Source organism: Hyla sarda, chromosome 5 (genome assembly GCF_029499605.1).
Source record: "Hyla sarda isolate aHylSar1 chromosome 5, aHylSar1.hap1, whole genome shotgun sequence".
In the NCBI taxonomy this organism is placed as follows: domain Eukaryota; kingdom Metazoa; phylum Chordata; class Amphibia; order Anura; family Hylidae; genus Hyla; species Hyla sarda.
Window position 1 is genome coordinate 279,101,019 of NC_079193.1, and position 25,267 is coordinate 279,126,285.

The 25,267-nt window shown below is 46.6% G+C and overlaps 1 protein-coding gene across 2 annotated transcripts in view; it reads right to left on the bottom strand.

Annotated features, from left to right (window-relative positions):
- Nucleotides 1-24,418, bottom strand: part of GAREM1 (GRB2 associated regulator of MAPK1 subtype 1) — a 135,366-nt gene extending 110,948 nt beyond the window's left edge. Inside the window, exon 1 of one of the 2 annotated variants that reach the window (XM_056521788.1) lies at nucleotides 23,975-24,418. In XM_056521788.1, the coding sequence (XP_056377763.1) occupies nucleotides 23,975-24,086 (112 nt within the window). In that variant the 5' untranslated portion in view covers nucleotides 24,087-24,418. Of the gene's footprint in view, nucleotides 1-21,663; nucleotides 21,787-23,974 lie in introns of those variants that run through there. The other variant, XM_056521787.1, reaches the window with a different exon arrangement.
- Nucleotides 24,419-25,267: the final 849 nt, after the last annotated feature.

The window sequence follows — 25,267 nt, forward strand, 5'->3', positions numbered from 1 at the left end:
AGTAGACCCCAACCTTACCTTTTCATAAGGAGTGAAAGAAGAAAAAGCCTCAGAAATACCCCATATAGAATCATAAACTGTTGCCTTGAAATACGACAGGGCTCCAAAGTGAGAGAGCGCCATGCGCATTTGAGGCCTAAATTAGGGATTTGCATAGGGATGGGACCCCTATGCAAGAATTAGACTTTCCTCCTATACTAAAATTACCATACGGCAGTGTTTCTCAAACAGGGTGCCTCCAGCTGTTGCAAAACTCCCAGCATGCTTGGACAGTCAAAGGCTGTTCGGCAATACTGGGAGTTGTTTTGCAACAGCTGGAGGCTCTGTTTTGGAAACAGTGCCATACCAGACGTTTTTCCTTTTTATTTGGGGGGTAACTTTGTAGGGGTATGTGTATATTAGGGGTGTGAATCGCCAAAAATTTGGCGATACGATTCGAATCGCGATACCAGTGTGGAAATTCGATATATCCCGATATATCGCAATACCGTCTAGTTGACGATACATCGCGATATATCCCGATACATCGCCCACCAGGGAGCATTCACAGAACCCTTTAGACGCCGCTGTCAGCTTTGACAGCAGCGATCTAATAGTCCAACGCGCACTTTTCTCATTTTATCCCGTCCGGGCTGCAAAATAAAAGAAAACACACTTTATCTTACCTGCCAACGAGCCCTCGTAGCTCCGGTACAGGTGTTCGGTCCCCGGGCTGTATTCTTCTTACTTCCTGTTAGCCCGGCACGTCACACAGAGCTTTAGCCTATCACCAGCCGAGGCGGGACATCGCTGCGGCCGGTGATAGGCTGTAGCTCCGTGTGACATGCCGGGCTAACAGGAAGTAAGAAGAATACAGCCCGGGGACCGAACACCTGTACCAGAGTGTCTCGGAGCTACGGGGGCTCGTTGGCAGGTAAGAGAAAGTTTGTCTTCTTTTATTTTGCAGCCCGGACGGGATAAAATGAGAAAAGTTCGCGCCGGACTACTCCTTTAATAGCCAGCCGCGGCTGCAGAGTATGGAGCGGGCACGAGTCGGAGCCCGCTCCGTACACCCAAAGCGCCGCCGCGTCAGATCCGGCCTGCCCGGCTCCACAAATGTGGAACTTGTATCTCCTGATGCCCGGGACATGCTGTTCCGGGCGTCAGGAGATACAAATTCCACATCCCTAAAAGAATCAATTCAAAAATATTTTGAATCGATTCAGTATCGCCAAGTGAAAAAAATCGCGCAAATCGATATTTTTTTTTTACATCCCTAGTGTATATGGAGTGTTTTACCTTTTATTTTGTGTAGTGTAGTGCAGTGTTTTTAGGGTACATTCACATGGGCGGGGGTTTACAGAGAGTTTCCCGCTGGGAGTTTGATCTGCAGCGGAAAATTTGCTGCATTTCAAACTTGCAGCGAGACACTCACTGTAAACTCCCGCCCGTGTGAATGTACCCTGTACATTAACATGGGGGGGGCAAACCTCCAGCTGTTGCAAACTACAACTCCCAGCATGCCCTTCGGCTGTCCGTGCATGCTGGGGGTTGTAGTTATGCAACAGCTGGAGGCACACTGGTTGCAAAATACTGAGTTAGGTAACAAACTCAGTGTTTTGCAACCAGTGTGCCGTCAGCTGTTGCAAAAGATTTTACTGTCAGCATGCACTGACAGCCGAAGGGCATGCTGGGACTTGTAGTTATGCAACAGCTGGAGGCATACTGCTAACACATTACCCCCCACAGCAGGAGTCCTGATTCGATGGCCGATAACGGCCAACGAATCAGGCGATCGTGAGGTGGCACCAGTGCCACCTCACTCCTGCTGCTATAGAGTGATAGGTGCCATGTCAGAACCGATCACCCTTTTTTTCAAGGTCCGGGGACCCGGAATCACCAATCTGAATTGATCGGTGATTTTCGGTGATCGCCGACATGGGGGGCATTATTTCAGCAGGCATCCTTAAAGGGGTTCTCCGGTGCTTACACATCTTTTCCCCTATCCAAAGGATAGGGGATAAGATGCCTGATCGCGGGAGTCCTGCCGCTGGGGACCCCCAGGATCATGCACGCGGCACCCCATTTGTAATCAGTCCCCGGAGTGTGTTCGCTCCGGGACTGATTACAGACGACCACCAGGCCGGCGGCGTGTGACATCACGCCTCCACCCCCGTGTGACGTCACGCTCCGCCCCTCAATGCAAGCCTACGGGAGGGGGCGTGATAGCTGTCACGCCCCCTCCCGTAGGCTTGCATTGAGGGGCGGAGCGTGACATCACACGCCGCCGGCCCGGTGGTCGCCTGTAATCAGTCCCGAAGCGAACACGCTCCGGGGACTGATTACAAACGGTGTGCCGCGTGCATGATCCTGGGGGTCCTTAGCGGCGGGACTCCCGCGATCAGGCATCTTATCCCCTATCCTTTGGATAGGGGAAAAGATGTGTAAGCACCGGAGAACCCCTTTAAGTACCAGGACATCAGGGTGTACTCGTATGCCTGTGGTCCTTAAGGGGTTAAAAGGCAGACACGTCCAAGTGGTATTCTGTATGGCTGGGACCAACCAGGAGTATTATTCCTATTAATGATTTTTCTTCCCTGGATTTAGCCGACTCCGCAGAAAGATGTAACCTACTTCGTAGACCAGTCATCAATTACGTCTCCGATCCCTGCGCGCTTCTCTCCAACTACGATCAATACGATGACTTTGTCCACGACCTTCACAGGCTGAAGCCGCAATGGACTATAGGCACAAGCTATTATATAAATCATGGTACGGCGAAACGTGACAGCAAAGTAGGGGCCTTACCAATCGTCCGGTTAAGAGGAGCCTACAAGTGTGAACATGCCATAATATTGCATATGTCATGGTATAAAAGAAAGTACTCACGCAAAGCATGTAGGAAAACAACATATATCTGGCTGGGCTGCTCCCCAGGGCCTGGAACAAGAAACTGTCTTATGTGAATCCCTGTCTTAGGCTCTCTAAGAAACACAGAAGTTATTTGAGCAGTTTGCTGTATCTTTATTGCCTGTTAATAAAAATTTTAAAAAAAAGATAGGTTTTTCCTGTCAGTCTGGCAATATCACAAAGCGTTACAATACGAGCATCTGCCACTTGTCTCCTATGTAATTCTACAATGGAAAGAAATTTGGCAGCTCCTTGTACTGAAAATGAGACAAATAAAAAAAATCACTGGGAACCTACCCCATAATTACAGTTATTAAAGATTATTTAGGAAAAAGCAAAGAAATACTTAAGATTCAGGACAGCGTGTGCTCCCGAGTTTGCATCGTTTTCCCTCCAGGTACTTCGGTTTCCACCCACCCTACAAAGTCATGCCGATAGGTTAAAGGGGTATTCCCATCACCAAAGGTTATCCCCCTAGTCACAGGATAGGGGATAAAAAGCCGATTGGTAAAACTGATAATAAGAACGAAGGAAAAATATACTCCCCCAAATGAATGCACATCTAGCGCTTCATTAATTCTCTAGAACGATGATTCCAAACCAGTTTGCCTCCAGCAGATTTTTCTTCTGTACAGGTGATGGGAATGATGGTGTTATCCCAAGCAAAACATGTTGAGAATATCCTCCCTTTGGGCTTGTTCACATGGACTGATCCACAGTGTGTTTTAAGTTGCAGATCCGCCAACGATGGACCATACAGTGTTGCCTCCATCTGTGCCTGCTCATAGCGGCAGTCCACCGCTACGAGCAGACACGCTGCGATGCGAGAGTCTCCGCACATGCGTAGTGTACACGCACACATTGCGGCCGCTCCTCCTGCTCCCTGAGCTAGGCAGAGAGCAGCCGCAATATGTGTGAGTCGTATTAGCGCGGCGACTTGCACATCGCAGCGTATGTTTGTAGCGGTGGATTGCCGCGCAGATGGAGGCAACACTCTAGGATCCATGGTTGGCGGATCTGCAGCGTAAAATACACTGCGGATCCGTCCATGTGAACGAGCCCGTCTGGTGAACAAAGCACATGTTTTTTATTGTAGGAGATTTCAACCAACACTGCCTAAGCAGGTCTCCTCTCTTAAGTGCACTGTATTTGCCGAATTCCGAAAATTAGGTTCTGGTATTCTGTTTCCAATATACCAAAATCTGGCTGACTAAAAACTGCTATGAACTATTCTGCACACTTCACAGGATAGGAAATAAGTAGCTAGGGGTAGATAGGGGTCCCGTTCCGGAGATCACAGGGTGTCCCAGCAGTCGGACTCCCCATGATCTCCGAAACTGTAAACCCTAAACTCACATTCATTTCTATGGGAGCGCCAATGATGCTTGAGTGCTGTACTCTGGTCTCTTCAGCACTCCCATAGAAGTGAATGGAGTATGTGCAGTCTACTGCTCACGCTCCTCATTGAGAGCTGGGTTCCGTTCTGGAGATTGCGGGTGTCCCAGCGTTCAGACCCCCCCCCCCCCCCCCCCGAGATCAGCTACCTGTCCCCTATCCTGTGGATTGGCGACAAGTTAATTATGTCTGGAGTTCTCCTTTAACAAAGTGCTTCTCTACCAAGTAAACACAAATTCAATAATACTGTATATAATAAACCTACCCATCTAAATACATTATGTACATGGGGTCCACAAATGCTTTTGTTTTCTGACCATATTCATGCAGTCGCACTGTGTTGTATCATCTTATTAAGTGCACTTTTCTAGCTTTGCGTTACATTTCCACGTCCAATAATGTCACACCACCACCACCCCCGCTTCATACTATGTGACAAAGCAATACTGAGTGAACACGGACACACATATGTATTCCATTACCTCTAAGTGGTATCAAGCTTAGATGCCCATAAAAGTTATTATAGAAAAAAAAAATTCTCAATGGAATGTAATTGCCCACAGGAAAAAAATAAATGACAAAAAAAAAAAAAAAAAGTAGCTGCAACAAAAGAAAAACGTTTACAATGTGCACTATTTGGCCGAAGAGTGTTATTATAGGTAAAGCTACCTTTTAAATGCACTTTGAGGTTAGTGTTCTTTAGTGCTTTAAATGATTTTAACTACATCAACAGAAAAGTCATTATATGGCTTCCATCAGAGTTTGCCCCTCCCCAGGCAATATTTCATGTAGAATTGTGGGTTGCCAAGGAAACGACACAGCAGGAAGCAGGACACTACGCAGCATTGCTGCAAAGAGGCTCAGTACCCATGTTTTTATGGTATATCCCAGGAAGTTTCCTACCTAGAGACTGGGGCAAAACCACTCATTAGATGGCTTTATGTGCACTATATTTTCTACATAAATCTTCTAGGGTCCTTCAATTTAATTTCCTCTCCTTCTCCCCCAACTATGTTCAGAGCGTTTGATCGATATATCAGACAACCTTCCCTGCTGTCGGAGATGAGCACCATGAAATACATGGGGGGAGATTTATCATTGTCTTCCTTACAGTTTTATTGGCTGTAATTTGGCACAAAATATTTACACAGTTAGGGGGAGAGTTATCAAAACCTGCCCAGAGGAAATGTTACCCATAGCAACCAGCTTCCTTCTTTCATTTTTAACAAGGCCTCTGAAAAATGAAAGAAGAGATCTGATTGGTTGCTATTGGCATTTGAGCAACTTTTGATAAATCTCCCCCTTAGTTTTTTGTGCAAACATTTTGCACAATTTCAAAATAAAAACTTTCTGCAAAACTGACTTTCGCACATCATAAATTCGTGACCACTGCAAAGTGAAAAATTTGCTTAGGTAAGGCTGTTTGTAACTTTTTGCTTACCCCCAAAAGTTGCACAAAAAAGTACTTAGGCACATGTGCGATTTTTTTTGCACCTGGTGTAAGCCAAAAAAAATAAAAAAAAATAAAAAAGGTTCTAAATACCAGAGCACCCCCTCCCCCCCTTTAAGGAGTGGTCCAGTATTGAAAACGTATATCCTAAGGATATAGGTATAGGGGATAGGTTTTAGATCGTGGGGGGTCCGACCGCTGGGACCCCCCGCAATCTCCCGCACAGGGCCCCAGTAGTCCACGGGAAGGGTGGTTTCAACCACCGCACGAAGCGGCGTCTGACTTTGTGCGGTGCTCGACACCACCCTTCCTGTGGACTGCCGGGGTCCCGTACGGGAGATAGCGAGGGGTCCCAGCGGTCGGATAGGGGATATTTTTTTCAATACTGGACTACTCCTTTAAGCCTAAGTTTGGTCTGCCTTACTTCTGTATATGGTTTATTTGTGGGCCAGAATGGCACGGTAGGGTAAAAAAACTGTGGTAAAACATGTACAGATACGAAGACGACCAATTGTACCATGAGATTACATTCCGTCTATTCAACCATACAGATCTTTCCCAGTTTAGGTTGAAACACCTTGTTAGCATTCTGATATATGCCATATTGTGTCATATTGCACATTACAGATGTGAACGAGGCCTAACTGTGTAACCCCAGAAAATCTCCAATTCAAGAGAATTAAGTGACATACTCCAACTTTTTACAAGCTTTAGGGTCAAGTAATAAGTCTTGTAGACACACCGATAGATAAAGACCCTTTTACACAGGCCGATTATCAGGTGGATGAACATACTTAGGTCTGAATCTTTATCATTCTTATCGGCTGCACATCTCCCTATGTAAACCACACGGCCATCTAAAAGGGCACCAACAGTTTACTAATAATCCCCCCTCATTGTTGCTAGGTTTAAGCCAGTATTTCCCATCCTGTGACTCTCCAGGTGCCCCATGATGAGAGTAGTAGTTTTGCAACAATTGGATAGTTGAAGGTTTGGGATCACTGCTTTAGGGTACATGTTCACATATCCTGATCTTCTGCGAGTTTCAACATTACTAGTCCAGAATGGTTGTGGGACCAGGTGGGATTGGACATACATGTTGCAGGAGCGGGCAGTAATGATCAGAAATTCACTGATGCAGGTGGGAGCGGGATTGAAAAAAACAACAACTCACATGACAGGCTGCAGTACTGTATGTAGTATAGCTTATAGGTTATGCGTCCATCTTTTGCTGCCTTAAACTGCATGTTTTCACTCTGAGACTATATATTCGGCCTCTCTCTAGAGTTACATTCACATTATCAGTGTGTGGGTGTATAACAAGACTATTTTCACTGTTTTTTAGCCAATGTACTGAACGTGGTCCACCCTTTCACCCAATTACAAGAACTGCCATAAGACTGTGGGGGTGAGAACTGCGACTGAAATCAAAACAGACTGAACAGTATTAAAAGGAAAATGGTCACCCGTTCACCCAAACTATAACCCGATACACCAGGTTATAGTGCGGGTGAACAGGAGACCGATGTGGGGTCTCAGACTGCTATACCTACCTGCAGTCCGGAGCCCCAATCCTCCAAAGGCCCCCTTATTCCAAGCGCTGACTTGCGCTTTGAGGTGGGCCGGCCGGCTGGATTTAAATATTTATAAGCGCTGGTCACGTGAGTGCTCGTGCCTACTCAGCGCTCACGTGACCAGCACTTATGAATATTTAAATCCAGCTAGCCAGCCAGCCTCAAGGCGCAAGTCAGTACTGGAAGAGGGGGACCTTTGGAGGATCGGTGCTCCGGACTGCAGGTAGGTATAGTAGTCCGAGACCCCGCATCGGTCTCCCATTCACCCGCACTATAACCTGGTGTATCGGGTTATAGTGCGAGTAAACGGGTGACCACTTTCCTTTAACACTTTAAAGATGTGTTCAACTAGACAACGCTACTTTGGTGGAATAGGGATTGTCATTTCCAAAGAGGAGACCCCCTTGACCACACTGTAACATAAGTAGAACTGGAAGCAATGCTCTTCAATAGTCACTGAGATCAATGTCCATCATTGTAAGCAAATACATTATATTACTATAAAGCTGATCACATGACATCCTCAAGATGAGACTGGGGCCCTACATTGATTCTTTAAAAGGGATCATAAGCGAGGACAGGAAACCAACATACGATAATGTATATTTCCTGGTATGACTTCCCATATGCGGAGAAATCAATGTACGTCAGTAGGTAAAGTCACACATGGTATCTGTTTTCCCTCATAGCACTGAATCGATGCACTGTAAAAGCTATTTATTCTGCATAAAGCAACATAATAGGATTACTGTTTACCAGTCCGGGTCTTTATAAAAACTTATATGTAGATCTGTCCAGTTATGAAGTGAATGGACACACTGGGGGAGATCAAAACCTGTATAGAGGAAGAGTGCTACAGTTGCCCATAGCAACCAGATTGCTTCTTTGATTATTTTATGTTTAAAAACGCCTCTGAAAAATAAATCTGATTGATTGATATGGGCAACGACACCACTCTTCCTCTACACAGGTTTTGATAAATCTAACCTTCCCACCCACCCCATATTTGTATGACACTAAATCGATGATTTATAGTAGCAAAAAACAATGCACTGCATGGAGAATGTCAGTGGATTTGATGAAGATTTAATCGATATTAGGGATGGACCGATTATCGGTTTGGCCGATATCGGCTGATAATCACGATTTTGGGCATTATCGGTATCGGCAATTACCTTGCCGATAAGCCGATAAAGCCCCCCCCCCCGCTGCACCGGCCCCATTGCCTCCCCCATCCCCGGTTTTATAATTACCTGTTCCCGGGGGCCAGGGTCCACGCTATTTCTGGCTCCTGCTGCGTCCTGCGTTACGCTGTGCGCGATGACGAGTGATGCGATGTAACGTCACCGTCAGTGTGCACAGTGACAACACAGGAGGACGCCACCGAGCCAGATGTAGAGTGGACCCCGGAAACAGGTAATTATAAAACCGGGGATGGGGGAGGCAATGGGGCCGGGGCGGTGCGGTGGGGGGGGTGCAACGCGGCACGGTGGGGCGGTAAGGGGTGCGGAGCCATGCAGCGGTGGGGGGAGCGGTGGCGGTGATAGGACTCAGGACCCCCGGACAGGCAGGGGGAGAGAAGAGGGCGGCGGTCTATGGCACCGCAAAAGCCACTGCAGTTCATTGATTTAAAGCGCCCGCTTTAAAATCAATGATCTGCAGCGGTGTCGAGGGGGGATAAATAGCCGATAACTTATACCGGAATATCGGTATAAGTTATCGGCTATCGTCCCTAACCTCCAGCGATTAACGGTATCGGCCCTAAAAAAACGATATCGGTCTATCCCTAATCGATATGGATTATCGATTTAATGGATGGATTTTAAGGATTATGCACCTTAATCTTCATCAAAGCCTGAATGTTTGAACAAAGCTTTAAATCGTCGGTGTCATATGAAAAAACATTTGAAATGTCAAACGATTAGATCGTACTGGGTCTGTCCTGAGACCCGCTGCGATCATGAGTAATATTCGGTAGAAGAGTGCTGCAGCATGCAATTCACTCCCCGGCTGTCAATCAAAAGTCTATGGCGTGAGCAATTAGGATCAGCGGGGCCAGTCGGGGAGTGATGTGGGTTCCTGTGCACTTCAGCCAGGTATTACTGAGGATTGCAGTGGCTTCTCAGAATGGAAACCCAGTGTGATCTAAACTTTGACATGTCTAGAATGGCATTTCCGAGCAGTCCTAGTGCCTGCCGGAAGACTCTAAATGTACGGAATGTCCTGAACAGGGACGGACATTGTGATAAAATCGGCCATGTGAACATGGCCTTAAAAGGGCTATTTCACAATGCAAAGTGGGTGAGATCAGAAATTCCACTGCTCCATTGTCCAGTTCTGATGTTCCTGTGCCCATTGTAGGTGCTCTGACCTGTATGACCTCTGGCAGTGGCTTCCTTCCCAGTCTAGAGAACACATGCAGGCTTCGCCAATTCAAGTTATGCAAAGGGGAAGCGCTGGCACTGGGCTGCTGTGGGCAGCAATTATCATCAGCTTTGTTGCTACACTGTCTCTGCAGACCGGGGACATACTGCTATGAGCCATAGCAATAGGTCCCCAGACCAGAGGAGCAGTGGAGCTCCAAAGCAGGACAGTATGGTAGCAGTTTGGGGGCCTACAGCTATATTTGAGGGCCTAACAACTTTATGGGGACGCAAAGCGGGTACTATTAGTGTGTGTGACAACAAACATAGGCGGGGAGATTTATCAAAACCTATGCAGAGGAAAAGTTGCCCAGTTGCCCATAGCAACCAATCAGATCACTTATTTCATTTTGCAGAGGCCTTCCTAAAAATTAAAGAAGCGATCTGATTGGTTGCTATGGGCAACTCAGCAACTTTTCCTCTGGACAGGTTTTGATCAATCTCCCCCAGGGAGTTTGTAAATAGGTGGGTATTGTACTGCAGAAAGGAGCCTAAAATGTGTGTTTCGCTGGTTCTGTGGAGAAGTCTTGTATGGGAGAAATCTTAATGGCTGTCTAGGCCAGATAGTAAAGAAAAAACAAACAACTGCGGTTAGAGAAGACGTCACCTGTAAATCGGGGGACTGGGGAGATAGGGAGAGGAACAGTGGGCCCGTTACAGAGGAAAGTAAAGCATATGAATTATACTATAAATCATTACAAAATGTCTCGAACATTTTTGGGAATTGGCTGTCAAGGGGTACTCAGGCAAAAAAGGTTGAGAACCACTGATTTAGATCCACTGTTTCTTGTGCATTTGTTTTTAAGAATCCATTTTACTCTAGCTTGTTACAGCACTCACTGTTTTTCCACCATAATTTACAAAAAAATTCTGTAAAAATCTGTGATTTTATGTTTTTTTTTTTCTCATATCTCTCATAGTTGAGGTATACCTATGATGAAAATTACAGGCCTCATCTTTTTAAGTGGGAGAACTTGCACAATTGGTGGCTGACTAAAAACTTTTTTTTGCCCCACTGTAGAAGAGTCTACACAGGCAAAAGGTATAAATCACAGCGTTTGTCTTGCAATTTATAAATCCTTTGGTTCTGAGCTTGAGTCCATTTAGTATAAATACATTATCAGGATGTACAAACTGGCACCAGTTACAATGGTCACATTTATGCATATCATAGGAGACCTTACTTTGTAACCAAGAATAGCTGGACATAGTGTCGTTAACCCCTTAACGACGGAGGACGTAAATGTACGTCCTGGTGAGGTGGTACTTAACGCTCCAGGACGTACATTTATGTCCTAAGCATAACCGCGAGCATCGTCGCGATGCCAGGATAATGTGCGGCAGGTCTCGGCTGCTGATCGCAGCCAGGGACCCGCCCATAATGGCGGACACCCACGATCCCGTGGATGTCCGCCATTAACCCCTCAGATGCCGAGATCAATACAGATCACGGCATCTGCAGCATTGGGGACACTTAAATGGATGATCGGATCGCCCGGAGCGCTGCCGCTGCGATCCGATCATCCAGCACGGCAGACGGAGGTCCCCTCACCTGCCTCCGCTGCCTTCCCGGCATCTTCTGCTCTGATCTGCCTTCCAGCAGACCAGAGGAGAAGATAACCGACAATGCTGATCAGTGCCACGTCCTATACATAGCACTGAACAGTATTAGCAATCGAGTGATTGCTATAAATAGTCCCCTATGGGGACTATTAAAGTGTAAAAGTAAAAAAATTTGAAAAAACACCTCCACCAATAAAAACGTAAATTGTCCCATTTTCCCTATTTCACCCCCAAAAAGTGTTAAAAAATATTTTATATACATATTTGGTATCGCCGCGTGCGTAAATATCTGAACTATTAAAATAAAATGTTAATGATACCGTACGGTGAACGGCGTGAATGTAAAAATAAAAACAGTCCAAAATAGATGCTTTTTTATAACATTTTATTCCCCCCCCCCAAAAAATGGATTAAAAGTTCTATATAAGCAAATATGTTCTCAATAAAAAGTACAGATCACGGCACAAAAAAATGAGCCCTCATACCACCGCTTATACGGAAAAATGAAAAAGTTATAGGTCTTCAAAATAGGGGGGTTATCATGGGTATCATTTTATTCGTATTGACCCAAAAGAATAAAGAACACATGTCATTTTTTACCGTAAATTGTACGGCGTGAAAACAAAACCTTCCAAAATTAGCTAAATTGCGGTTTTCTTTTTCATTTCACCACACAAATAGTACTTTTTTGGTTGCGCCATACATTTTATGGTAAAGTGAGTGATGGCATTACAACGGACAACTGGTCGCGCAAAAAACAAGCCTTCATACTAGTCCGTGGATGAAAATATAAAAGAGTTATGATTTTTTGAAGGAGAGGAGGAAAAAACGAAAACGTAAAATTTAAATTGTTTGCGTCCTTAAGGCCCAAATGGGCTGAGTCCTTAAGGGGTTAAATCTACTGTGGACCAAAATGTCCTTCACATTTGTATTTCTTTGAAAGGTTTCATAGGGGGCTGTTTATCAAAACCAATGCAGAAGAAACATCAAGCAGTTGCCCACAGCAATCAGACTGTTAATATTACTAAAAAGGTTTTACACAGGTTTTGATAAATCGCCCCCACAGAGGTTAAAGTTAGATACTTCAATGTCAGATGCAGATCCCTCTCTAGCCAATACCAATACCTTAAAATAGCAGCTCTAATGTGAGTATGTGTTAGATTTACCGTATTTTTCGCCCTATAGGACGCACCGGCGTATAAGACGCACCCAATTTATAGGTGTAAAATCAAAAAAAATTAACATTTTGAACCCAATAGTGGTCTTCAACCTGCGGACGTCCAGATGTTGCAAAACTACAACTCCCAGCATGCCCGGACAGCCGTTGGCTGTCCGGGCATGCTGGGAGTTATAGTTTTGCAACATCTGGAGGTCCGCAGATTGAAGACCACTGCATAGGAGGTAATACTCACGTGTCCCCGCCTCTCCGGACCCGTCACTGCTGCCCTGGATGTCGCTCCATCGCTGTCGCCGCGTCCCCTTCGCTCCGGAACGTCTCTGCTGCCGGCCGGGTATCCTCGCTCTCCGTCGCCACCATCACGTTGTTCCGCACGCCAACGCACGTACGCGACGACGTGATGACGAGGAAGGAGAGCGCCGGCCATACAGGGGATCCCTGAACAGAGAAGACTCCCGGTGTCCTGTAAGCACTAACCCGGCTATTCAGTTGGGCTGTTCGGGACCACCCCGGTGAAATCACGGCGGTCCCAAACAACCCAACTGAACAGCCGGGTTAGTGTCACTTTCCCTTCAGCTTTGATCGCCACGTCTGAAGGGTTAATACAGGGCATCACCGCGATCGGTAATGTCCTGTACTAGCCGCGGGTCCCGGCCGTTGATGGCCGCAGGGACCGCAGCGATAGGGGTGTATTCGCCGTATAAGACGCACCGACTTTTCCCCCCCCCAGTTTTGGGGAAGAAAAAGTGCGTCTTATACGGCGAAAAATACGGTATATTAACCCCTTAAGGACACATGACGTTCTCATACGTCTCCATTTCCGAGTCCTTAAGGACACATGACGTATGAGAACGTCATGTGTTTTACCGGCCCCCCGCAACCATCTGGAGCGGAGCCGGTCCCCGATGCCTGCTGAAATCGTTCAGCAGGCATCGGGGCATATCGCCCAGGGGGGTCATTATGACCCCCCATGTCGGCGATGGCCGCAGATTGCTGGACAATTCAGTCCAGCGATCTGCGGCGGATTCCGGGTCAATCGGGTCTCCAGTGACCCGATGACCCGGAATTATTGGCTGATCGGGGCCGTCAGAGAAGGCCCCGAACAGCCAGAGCCTGCAGGGGTGAGGTGGCACTGGTGCCACCTCACGATCGCCCTGATTCGTCGGCCGGATTACCGGCCGACCAATCAGGGCGCCTGCTGCGGGTGTCACTCCCGCAACCCGCTCCGCCCCTCTTCCGGAGGATGTGAGCGGGTGCGGGACGTGCACCCCGGGTGCTGGGGACCCCGATCCCCGGCGCCCCTGTTGGGATCGGGGCCCCAGTAGCGACGGCCGCGGCGGAAACGACGAGGGACTGACCTGTGCGGCGAGGATCGTTGGAGGTGAGTGACAGCCTCCTGCTGTTGCTTAGCAACAGCTCCCAGCATGCAAAAAGGGCATGCTGGGAGCTGTAGTTATGCAACAGCAGGAGGCAGACCACCACAACTCCCAGCATGCCCTTATGGGCATGCTGGGACTTGTAGTTTTGCAACAGCTGGAGGCACATTCTTTCTATGGAAAAGTGTACCTTCAGCTGTTGTGTAACTACAACTCCCAGCTTGCACAATCAGCTAAAGTGCATGCTGGGAGTTGTAGTGGTGCATCTGGTGGTTGCATAACTACAACTCCCAGCATGCCCATTGGCTGTCGGTGACTGCTGAGAGTTGTAGTTTTGCAACAGCTGAAGGCACACTGAGTTAAGTAGTAAACCAGTGTATCTCCAGCTGTTGCATAACTACAATCCCCAGCATCCCCAGCCAAAGTAGTATGCCTCCAGCTGTTGCATAACTACAACACCCAGCATGCCCTTCCGCTGTCCGTACATGCTGGGGGTTGTAGCTTTTGCAACAGCTGAAGGCACACTGGTTGCAAAACACTGAGTTTGTTACCAAACTCGGTGTTTCACAACCAGTGTGCCTCCAGCTGTTGCAAAACTACAACTCCCAGCATGCACTGATAGACCGTACATGCTGGGAGTTGTAGTTTTGCAACAGCTGGATGTCCCCCCCCCCCAATGTGAACGTACAGGGTACACTCACATGGGCGGAGGATTACAGTTAGTATCCGGCTGCAAGTTTGAGGTGCGGCAAAATTTCTGCCGCAGCTCAAACTGCCAGCGAGAAACTACTGTGAACCCCCCCCCCGTGTGACTGTACCCTAAAAACACTACACTACACTAACACACAATAAAATAAAAAGTAAAAAACACTACATATACACATACCCCTACACAGCCCCCCTCCCCAATAAAAATGAAAAACGTCTGGTACGCCACTGTTTCCAAAACGGAGCCTCCAGCGGTTGCAAAACTACAACTCCCAGCATGCACTGATAGACCGTACATGCTGGGAGTTGTAGTTTTGCAACAGCTGGATGTCCCCCCCCCCCAATGTGAACGTACAGAGTACACTCACATGGGCGGAGGATTACAGTAAGTATCCGGCTGCAAGTTTGAGCTGCGTCAAATTTTCTGCCGTAGCTCAAACTGCCAGCGAGAAACTACTGTGAACCCCCGCCCATGCGACTGTACCCTAAAAACACTACACTACACTAACACAAAATAAAAAGTAAAAAACACTACATATACACATACCCCTATACAACCCCCCTCCCCAATAAAAATGAAAAACGTCTGGTACGCCACTGTTTCCAAAACGGAGCCTCCAGCTGTTGCAAAACAACTACTCCCAGTATTGCCAGATAGCCGTTGACTGTCCAGGCATGCTGGGAGTTTTACAACAGCTGGAGGCACCCTGTTTGGGAATCACTGGCGTAGAATACCCCTATGTCCACCCCTATGCAAGTCCCTAATTTAGGCCTCAAATGCGCATGGCGCTCTCACTTTGGACCCCTGTCGTATTTCAAGGCAACAGTTTAGGGCCACATATGGGGTATCGCCGTACTCGGGAGAAATTGGGCTTCAAATTTTGGGGGGTATTTTCTGCTATTACCCTTTTAAAAAATGTAAAATTTTTGGGAAAACAAGCATTTTAGGTAAAAAAAAATATATATTTTTTTACATATGCAAAAGTCGTGAAACACCTGTAGAGTATTAAGGTTCAAATTACCCCTTGTTACGTTCCCCGAGGGGTCTAGTTTCCAAAATGGTATGCCATGTGTTTTTTTTTTTGCTGTCCTGGCACCATAGGGGCTTCCTAAATGCGGCATGCCCCCAGAGCAAAATTCGCTTTCAAAAAGCCAAATGTGACTCCTTCTCTTCTGAGACCTGTAGTGCGCCAGCAGAGCACTTTTCACACCCATATGGGGTGTTTTCTGAATCGGGAGAAATTGGGCTTCAAATTTTGGGGGGGTATTTTCTGCTATTACCCTTTTTAAAAATGTAAAATTTTTGGGAAACCAAGCATTTTAGGTAAAAAAAATATATATTTTTTTTACATATGCAAAAGTCGAGAATCACCTGTAGGGTATTAAGGTTCACTTTACCCCTTGTTACGTTCCCTGAGGGGTCTAGTTTCCAAAATGGTATGCCATGTGTTTTTTTTTTTTGCTGTCCTGGCACCATAGGGGCTTCCTAAATGCGGCATGCCCCCCAAAAACCATTTGTCGCTCCTTCCCTTCTGAGCCCTCTACTGCGCCCGCCGAACAATTAACATAGACATATGAGGTATGTGCTTACTCGAGAGAAATTGGGTTTCAAATACAAGTAAAAATTTTCTCCTTTTTATCCCTTGCAAAAATTCAAAAATTGGGTCTACAAGAACATGCGAGTGTAAAAAATGATTTTGAATTTTCTCCTTCACTTTGCTGCTATTCCTGTGAAACACCTAAAGGGTTAATACACTTACTGAATGTTTTTTTGAATACTTTGGGGGGTGTAGTTTTTATAATGGGGTCTTTTATGGGGTATTTCTAATATGAAGACCCTTCAAATCCACTTCAAAACTGAACTGGTCCCTGAAAAATAGTGAGTTTGAAAATTTTGTGAAAAATTTCAAAATTGCTGCTGAACTTTGAAGCCCTCTGGTGTCTTCCAAAAGTAAAAACTCATAAATTTTATGATGCAAACATAAAGTAGACATATTGTATATGTGAACCCAAAAAAAAATATATTTTGAATATCCATTTTCCTTACAAGCAGAGAGCTTCAAAGTTAGAAAAATGCAAAATTTTCATTTTTTTCATCAAATTTTGGAATTTTTCACCAAGAAAGGATGCAAGTTACCATAAAATTTTACCACTAAGTTAAAGTAGAATATGTCACGAAAAAACAATCTCGGAATCAGAATGATAACTAAAAGCATCCCAGAGTTATTAATGTTTAAAGTGACAGTGGTCAGATTTGCAAAAAACGCTCCGGTCCTTAAGGTATAAAATGGCCTGGTCCTTAAGGGGTTAATGCAGAACTGTATTGCGGTCCTTTGCCAATGCTTTAGACAAGGCCTTATTCAGTAGCTTTTCTGGGTAGCCTCTCGCTAAGGGTGCATTTATAGCTTCGTTTTTGTGCATCCATTAGTCGGATATGGCGGGAAAATTTCAAAGCAGCCTTCTGCTGTATCACTGCCAGATCCGTGCCTTACCCCATTGATTTCAGTGAGCCGCCTGGAGTCTGGTAGTATTTCCAGTTGGTTCATTTTCTGACCATATCCGTTTTTTGAACCTGACTGAAAAAGTGAAGCAGACCATGGTTTTCAGTCAGGTAAAAAAAAAAACGCATCCAGTCAGAAAATGAGCTGACTGGAGTCACTACCAGAGTGTTTCAGGTCTTGAGCTTGTTGTAAGTAAGAAACCATTACTGTTGAAGAGTAACTTCATGGTTTTCATTAAAAAAAAAATCTGATTTTTTATTCGGCACCTACATAGCTTTCTGAGCATACGTTCTACTTACTGCATGTGCTGCACTACAGTCGTTTTTCTATGTAACCTGAGAAATTGTCCATAAGGAACTGCTTTCTTTATTGACTAAATGGTGACTAGTGTAATTTCAAAGCGCATTTGAGGCTGTTGGTTATGGGTTACAGAGCAGCCTGCAGTGATTGGATGAAGAGACCCAGCACAGTAGACTTAGGGAGGAAGTGAATGCATGGTAAGTGAGGGCAGGCTCAGTGATAGTCTCGGGCACGCCCTTCCTGAACAGCAGATGTCAGAATTAGGCTATGTTCACACAATGCAATTCCGCATAGACTTTAATAGGATTCTGCTGCACTGTTTAGATGGCAGCATTTCCACGTAAGAAACACCATCCGCAGAACGAACATTCATGTCATGCCTTGCAGTATGTGAGACAGCGCATTTCCGAGCGGTCCTAACACCAGCATATTCTGCCGACGTTCCGCTGTCGGTGGAATGTCCGCACAGAACTTTTCCGTGCAAACTTTCAACCATGTGAACATAACCTTAGTGAGCAGAACAGTGGGATTTGTAAGCCAAATACAGAAGCTTGACACAAACATTTAAAGCATCTGCATGACCTAGTGAGTAATTATATTATATTATATATATATATATATATATATATATATATATATATATATATATATATATATATATACCGTATTTATCGGGGTATACCACGCACCGGCCTATAACACGCACCCTCATTTTACCAAGGATATTTGAGTAAAAAAAGTTTTTTACCCAAATATCCATGGTAAAATGAGGGTGCGTGTGTGCGTGTGTATACCCCGATACATCCCCAGGAAAGGCAGGGGGAGAGAGGCCGTCGCTGCCCGCTTCTCTCCCCCTGCCTTCCCTGGGGTCTAGAGCCCTGCTGCCGGCCCTTCTCTCCCCCTGGCCATCGGCGCCGCTGCCCGTTCTGTCCCCCTGACTATCGGTACCGGCGCCCCATTGCCGGCGCCGATAGCCAGGGGGAGAGAAGCGGCGCCGACAGCCAGGGGGAGAGAAGGGGCAGCGGCACCCATTGCCGGCACCGCTGCCCCGTTGCCTCCCCCCATCCCCGGTGGCATAATTACCTGGGTCAGGTCCGCGCTGCTGCAGGCCTCCGGCGTGCGTCCCCTGCGTCGTTGCTATGCACGGCGCGGCGCACTGACGTCATGCGCCGCGCCGTGCAGTGCATAGCAATGACGAAGGGGACGCACGCCGGAGGCCTGCAGCAGCGCGGACCCGACCCCGGCAACAGGTAATTATGCCACCGGGGATGGGGGGAGGCAACGGGGCAGCGGCGCCGGCAATGGGTGCCGCTGCCCCTTCTCTCCCCCTGGCTATCGGCGCAGGTACCGATAGTCAGGGGGACAGAACGGGCAGCGGCGCCGATAGCCAGGGGGTGAGAAGGGCCGGCAGCAGGGCTCTAGACCCCAGGAAAGGCAGGGGGAGAGAAACGGGCAGCGACGGCCTCTCTCCCCCTGCCTTTCCTGGGGCGGTATCGGCGTATAACACGCACATAGACTTTAGGCTAAAAAATTTTGCCTAAAAAGTGCGTGTTATACGCCGATAAATACGGTATATATGCAGTATTTTTCCTGTGATATGACAGGTACATTTTGAACATCTTCTTATAATAGTTTTTATTGTCACTCACTTGTCCTTTATCATATTGTAGTACAGTGGTCCCTCAAGTTACAATATTAATTGATTCTGGGACAACCATTGTATGTTGAGACCAGAACTCTATGGAAACCTGGTAATTGGTTCTAAAGGCACCAAAATGTCATCCAAAAATAGGAAAAAATTTGAACTAAAGAAAAATAAGTAGATAACTAATAGAGATAAAGCAAATCCTTACATATAAAAGTAAGGAAGATCTGCTGGGAGCTGTAAATCACGGTCTATGTCAGTGTTTCTAAAGCAGGGAGCCTCCAGCTGTTGCAAAACTACAACTCCCAGCATGCCCGGACAGCCAAAGGCTGTCCGGTCATGCTGGGAGTTGTAGTTTTGCAACAGCTGGGGGCACCCTGCTTGGGAAGCACTGGTCTATGTAGAGGAAAGGAGCTTCTTCAGGGTCCTGTACAGTACACGCAATGTCTGAAAAAAGTAGCATGGAGCCGCCCTCACCTGGTGTCCAAAGGAGCAGGTAACCCTGGTCCAAAGAGTAGTACAGAACATGTAATACCTCCCTGTACTGTAGGGGGCGCTACCCGACACCAGTCAGTGCATACACTTCAGTAATACAGGAGTTTTACCAGTGAATGCCCATTCTGATTGGTCAGTTCATTGATACGTTTCACAGATCTGGTCTGTCTGTAGTATTGTATGTTGAGTCTGGTTTCAACTTACAATGGTCCAGAAAAGACCATTGTATGTTGAAACGATTGTATGTTGAGGCCATTGTAAGTTGAGGGATCACTGTATGTCCCTTCTCCACCCACATCTTCAGGAGGGTCCTTAGTCCTGTAACGTTCAATAGGGGCATGGTTGAAGGACTACATTGTGTAAAACAGCCATCTCCTCTACACTGGCAGCCGCCCTCATGTATGCACTGCCTGTATGACTTACTACAGAAATTCATTTGCACGTAGATACTTCCGTAAGTGCCTGTGCTTTCATATTCTCTAAAGATTGTCTAAGTCTTCACCTGGCGACTTCTAACATAACGTGACACAACAGTCACCAAAATCAATATTTTTGACATTTTTGGTCACAAGTCACACACAACTTTTCCAGCACTGACCTCAAGGCAACTTGCATGTGCAATTCTAATAGTCGAAAGACAGTAAGTCAGGAACAAATCCGAGAAATGTTTTGGTTGTGTGACAACAGGCAGTATTACATGGAGTGTTTATCAGCTGAACAAGCCAACATCACCCTGTGGAATAGGGCCAACTATAAGCTGGCAAACGCCCATTTGTTGGCTGATCAGCCTTTATCTGTACATCTCCCTCTGTAGGGTGCATTCACAGAATTTTGCCACACTGTTTAGCATCAGTTTTTTTTTTTGCAGAACATACGCCCTAAAAACTGACAAAACTGTATGCAAACATGTGAAATGAAACTGTATACGTTATTTAACCGTATGCGATCTGAATTTAGAGATCTTGTTGCATCAGTTTTTGTAGTAAAAAATGTATACTTTTTTTGGTTAACACTTTAGTGCAATAAAGTTCTCCCGGTACGTTACCCACCCCAAAATGTGCATGAAGCTGTATTAGGCTGGGTTCACACTACGTTTTGTCCCATACGGGAGCGCATACGGCAGGAGGGAGCTAAAAGCTCGCGCTCCCGTATGTTACCGTATGCGCTCCCGTATGTCATTCATTTCAATGAGCCGACCGGAGTGAAACGTTCGGTCGGCTCATTTTTGCGCCGTATGCGCTTTTACAACCGGACCTAAAACTGTGGTCAACCACGGTTTTAGGTCCGGTTGTAAAAGCGCATACGGCGCAAAAATGAGCCGACCGGACCGAACGTTTCACTCCGGTCGGCTCATTGAAATGAATGACATACGGGAGCGCATACGGTAACATACGGGAGCGCGAGCTTTTAGCTCCCCCCTGCCGTATGCGCTCCCGTATGGGACAAAACGTAGTGTGAACCCAGCCTTACTATGGATGTTTCTTTTTTTTTTTTAAGGAAAATTTTTTCAGCATATATGGGTTATTTACGTAGTCTGTAAAAATTCTTACACAATTATTTTGTGCCAGCATGTACGTGTCCGAAAATTAACAAGGTGTGCAGTATGTACTTTCAGCCTTAAAATTTATAGAGTTATTAGTTATATAATTCATTTTTTCTATAATTAACCTTTAATGTAGTAGCTTTATTTCATGAAGCAGAACTAGAACAGTTGTTAAAGTGGGTGTTAATGTCCTTTTCTGCAGCCGTATGCACTTTCTGTAAGTCATGCGACTTTTAAATGGAGATGCGACTTTTTTTCTTCATAAATAGCGACTATCGCATTAGATAAATACATGACCACTGCAAAGTAAAAACAAAAAATTACTACGGGAGCAGATTTCAGAAATGCGCGTTGGAATAAGCAAAAATTTTAAAGTCGCAGCATGTATGGAAAAGTCGCACGTGCGCAAGTACGTGCAACTTTTTTTTATGCAAAAAAATAAAATTATCTACCGAGCTTGATAAATCTCCTTCATAGTGTCCTATAGGAGGGTCAGCACTATGACATGTGAGAAATTCGGGAAAAGACTTTGGGTCCAATTTGTAAAAGGGAATAAGGCTCTGTTCACACAGTATTCATCACTTACATTTGGCATATAGCATTAACATGTGCTGCAACACTTACTGTAAAAATGTATACCGCACTGTATGAGTTTTTTGTACATTCCACATTCCCTTTGAATGGTAACAGAAGAAAGGGAACCCTGGCACTCCTCTATCATCAGAAAGCAGACAGATGAATACATTGGGGGAGATTTATCAAAACCTGTCTAGAGGAAAAGTTGCTGAGTTGCCCATAGCAACCAATCAGATCGCTTCTTTCATTTTTCAGAGGCCTTTTCAAAATGAAAGAAGCGATCTGATTGGTTGCTATGGGCAACTCAGTAACTTTTCCTCTGGACAGGTTTTTGATAAATCTCCCCCATTGACTTGGATTCATAAGGAACATAACTATAAGGTGCTGCCTCCAGTCCCTGTGCCCATGTATGTAGTATAAAGAGGACATAACACTATGCCAGTGGTGCCACTCCTAAGGCTCTTTTGAGACTCCAGTAGAAAACGTTTCAGAAGCCCTGGAACACAGTATGTCAGCGGAGATAAGGACTTTACTTGACATACACAGTATGTCAGCGGAGATAAGGACTTTACTTGACATACACAGTATGTCAGCGGAGATAAGGACTGTTGGATTTTACTACAAGTCAGGTCAGGCAGTGAACCAAGGAGTGAAGTGCTCAGTGCACGCTTCTCCTGCCTATACCCAGCAATTGGTTGGGGGGGTCTAAGCACAGAGACCCCAACCCCTGAAAAGCTTTGACACCTCTGTGTGACATGCCAAAAGTTTCTTTTAAGTAACAGTAATGCTTTCAATCTGACGTAGTACACACACAAAAAATAAAAATAAAAAAAACACACCAGATTTGGGGTGTAAAAGCCAGCCAACTTAAAGGGGTACTGCCGTGGAAAACTTTTATTTTTAAATCAACTGGTGCCAGAAAGTTAAACAGATTTGTAAATCACTTCTATTAAAAATCTTAATCCTTCCAGTACTTTTTAGGGGCTGTATACTAAAGAGAAATCCAAAAAGAAATGCATTTCCTGTGATGTCCTGACCACAGTGCTCTCTGCTGACCTCTGCTGACCATTTTAGGAACTGGAGAAAATCCCCATAGAAAACATATGCTGCTCTGCACAGTTCCTAAAATGGACAGCAGAGGTCAGCAGGGAGCACTGTGGTCAGGACATCACAGGAAATGCATTTCTTTTTTGATTTATCTTTAGTATACAGCCCCTAAAAAGTACTGGAAGGATTAAGATTTTTAACAGAAGTGATTTACAAATCTATTTAACTTTCTGGCACCAGTTGATTTAAAAATAAAAGTTTTCCACGGGAGTACCCCTTTAATGTTTTAAACTTAGACTAGACAGTCTAGAACGGTGTTTCCCAACCAGTGTACCTCCAGCTGTTGCAAAACCAGCCAACAGCTGTCCGGGCATGCTGGGAGTTGTAGTCCTGGAACAGCTGGAGGCACCCTAGTTGGAAAACACCACCTTACAATCTCCCCTAACGTATTTTGAGGCTAAAAAAATATGCTTGTATTTTCCAGCAAAATAAACCTTGCATAATGTGCCACAGTGATGCCCATATTACGTCCAAAATAAATGACTTTTTTTTTATTTACTCCGGAAACAACGATGGCCATAAATAGAAAATTCCTCCCCATGTAGCATACATTGGAGACTGCTAATACATTCCCACATTTGTAGCTGCTGCGGGTTCCGTGCCTTACAGTAGGTGAATTGAGGGGTGGAATGCCACACACCGGAATACACCTAGTGTGAACACAGCCTTACTGATGCCCTCAGCACTTAGGTGCTTGGACCTCCTCCTGCCAGGGTAAACGCTTAGGCAGTGTTTTCCAATCAGGGTGCCTCCAGCTGTTGCAAAACTACAACTCCCAGCATGCCCAGACAGCCAGGGAGATGTACTTTTGCAACAGCTGGAGGCAAGTTGGTGTCATGGCATCAGTTACACCTCCATATGTGCAATGACTGGACTGGGTGCCCCCAACCCTGGTGCTGGTATACAACTACAACAGGTAAAATGCCATGACTGCAACTACGACCCTCATCCTCCTCCTCAGATGGTCACCTGAGCCACTGCAGTAATGTCATGCCCACAGATGACTGCAGACAGTATGATGCCCGCACACATGCCCTGCACGTCACCCATGACGCCCCTGGCACCGTCTGACCCCGTTGTTATTCCTACCAGTAACATGGCAGCTGCCATGGGAAATCTGCAGAGCGGCCGGTGGCACAGCCCTATGCCCTCCATGCCACAGCTCTATGCCCAGGTGTTCCCGCAGTGTACGGGCTGCAGTGACCTCTGGATGGCGCTATAATTAGTGTCCCGGGGGTGCACGGCCACTCACCGCTCTCCAGCCGGACCAGTTGCGGCAGCCGGTAGGAGCTGACCAGCAAGTCCAGGGGGAACGAGGCCGAGCTCCACTTCACGTCCTTCAGCGAGGGGGCTGCCGGCTCCATCTTCTTCCCCCGGGCCGGGGGGGACAGCAGGGCTGGGGGCTCCAGGGGCCGCTGACCTGTGTGGTGCCCGGATCTAGCGCCCCGTCCTCAGCTGCTCGGGGTCATACCGCCAGTGCTGCAGCCCGGATTGCGGAGTCTCCTCTCCAGGCCACTTTGGCTCTAGTTGCTCCTGTGGTTGTCGGTCCCCTCCTGCGGGGAGCAGAATACACCATACCCGCTGACTAATCCACGGGGTGTGCGGCTCCGGGAGACGCCTCCTCCCCTGCCCAAACCTTCCTAGACGGAGAACACTTCCTGACATCCACAGGCGGCTGCTCGGGAGCTGGAGCTGAGGACGGCGGCGGCTCACCTGCGACCCCTATAGGCCGCCTGGGGAACTGCAGCGCCATTCATGGGGACTACTCACTGGATACAATGGGGGTAATTACGACTAATGGCTGTGGACTGGGATGGGGTTTTTTTTTACTCCTTTTTTCCATGGGTGACTTTTTAACTCACTGCACCAAATTTACACAAAGGCGCAAGTCCGGCTATAAATTTGATGCAATTTCACAAATGACTGTCATATGTGTGAATGTGCACCAACCTTACAGGTGAGTGTTACAGGAAGCACTTTCAGAGGTGATTCCTTGTGTGTTAAAGGGGTTGTGCACTGCCTTAATTTTCGGAGCTCCGCTCACAGCGTCCGGAAGTTCATTACTCCGAACACTGTGTGCGGGCTTCCGTGTTCGCGGCTGCCGGGCGTGACGTCACGCTCGGCCTCTCGCCCGCCCCCTCGTGACGTCTCACCCGCCCCCTCGTGACGTCTTGCCCGCCCCCTCTACCAAAGTCTATGGGAAGGGGGCGTGACAGAGACGTCAAGAGGGGACGGGCAAGACGTCGCGAGGGGCCGGGCGTGACGTCACGCCAGGCGGCTGCGAACACGGAAGCCCGCACACAGCGTTCGTAGTAATGAACTTCCGGACGCTGTGAGCGGAGCTCCGAAAGTCAGGGCAGCGCACAACCCATTTAAACTTAATTGTACCAAATATCCAGACTTTTAAACATGCCCATCCTAACCATATAGAAAAATGTTTCCAAATGTAAAAAACTATTTTTTTAAACCCCCCCCTTTTTTTAACCCCTCCTCATACTGAAGAAGCCAGTGAAACAACTGCCCCCCACCCCCACCCCCCTGCCTG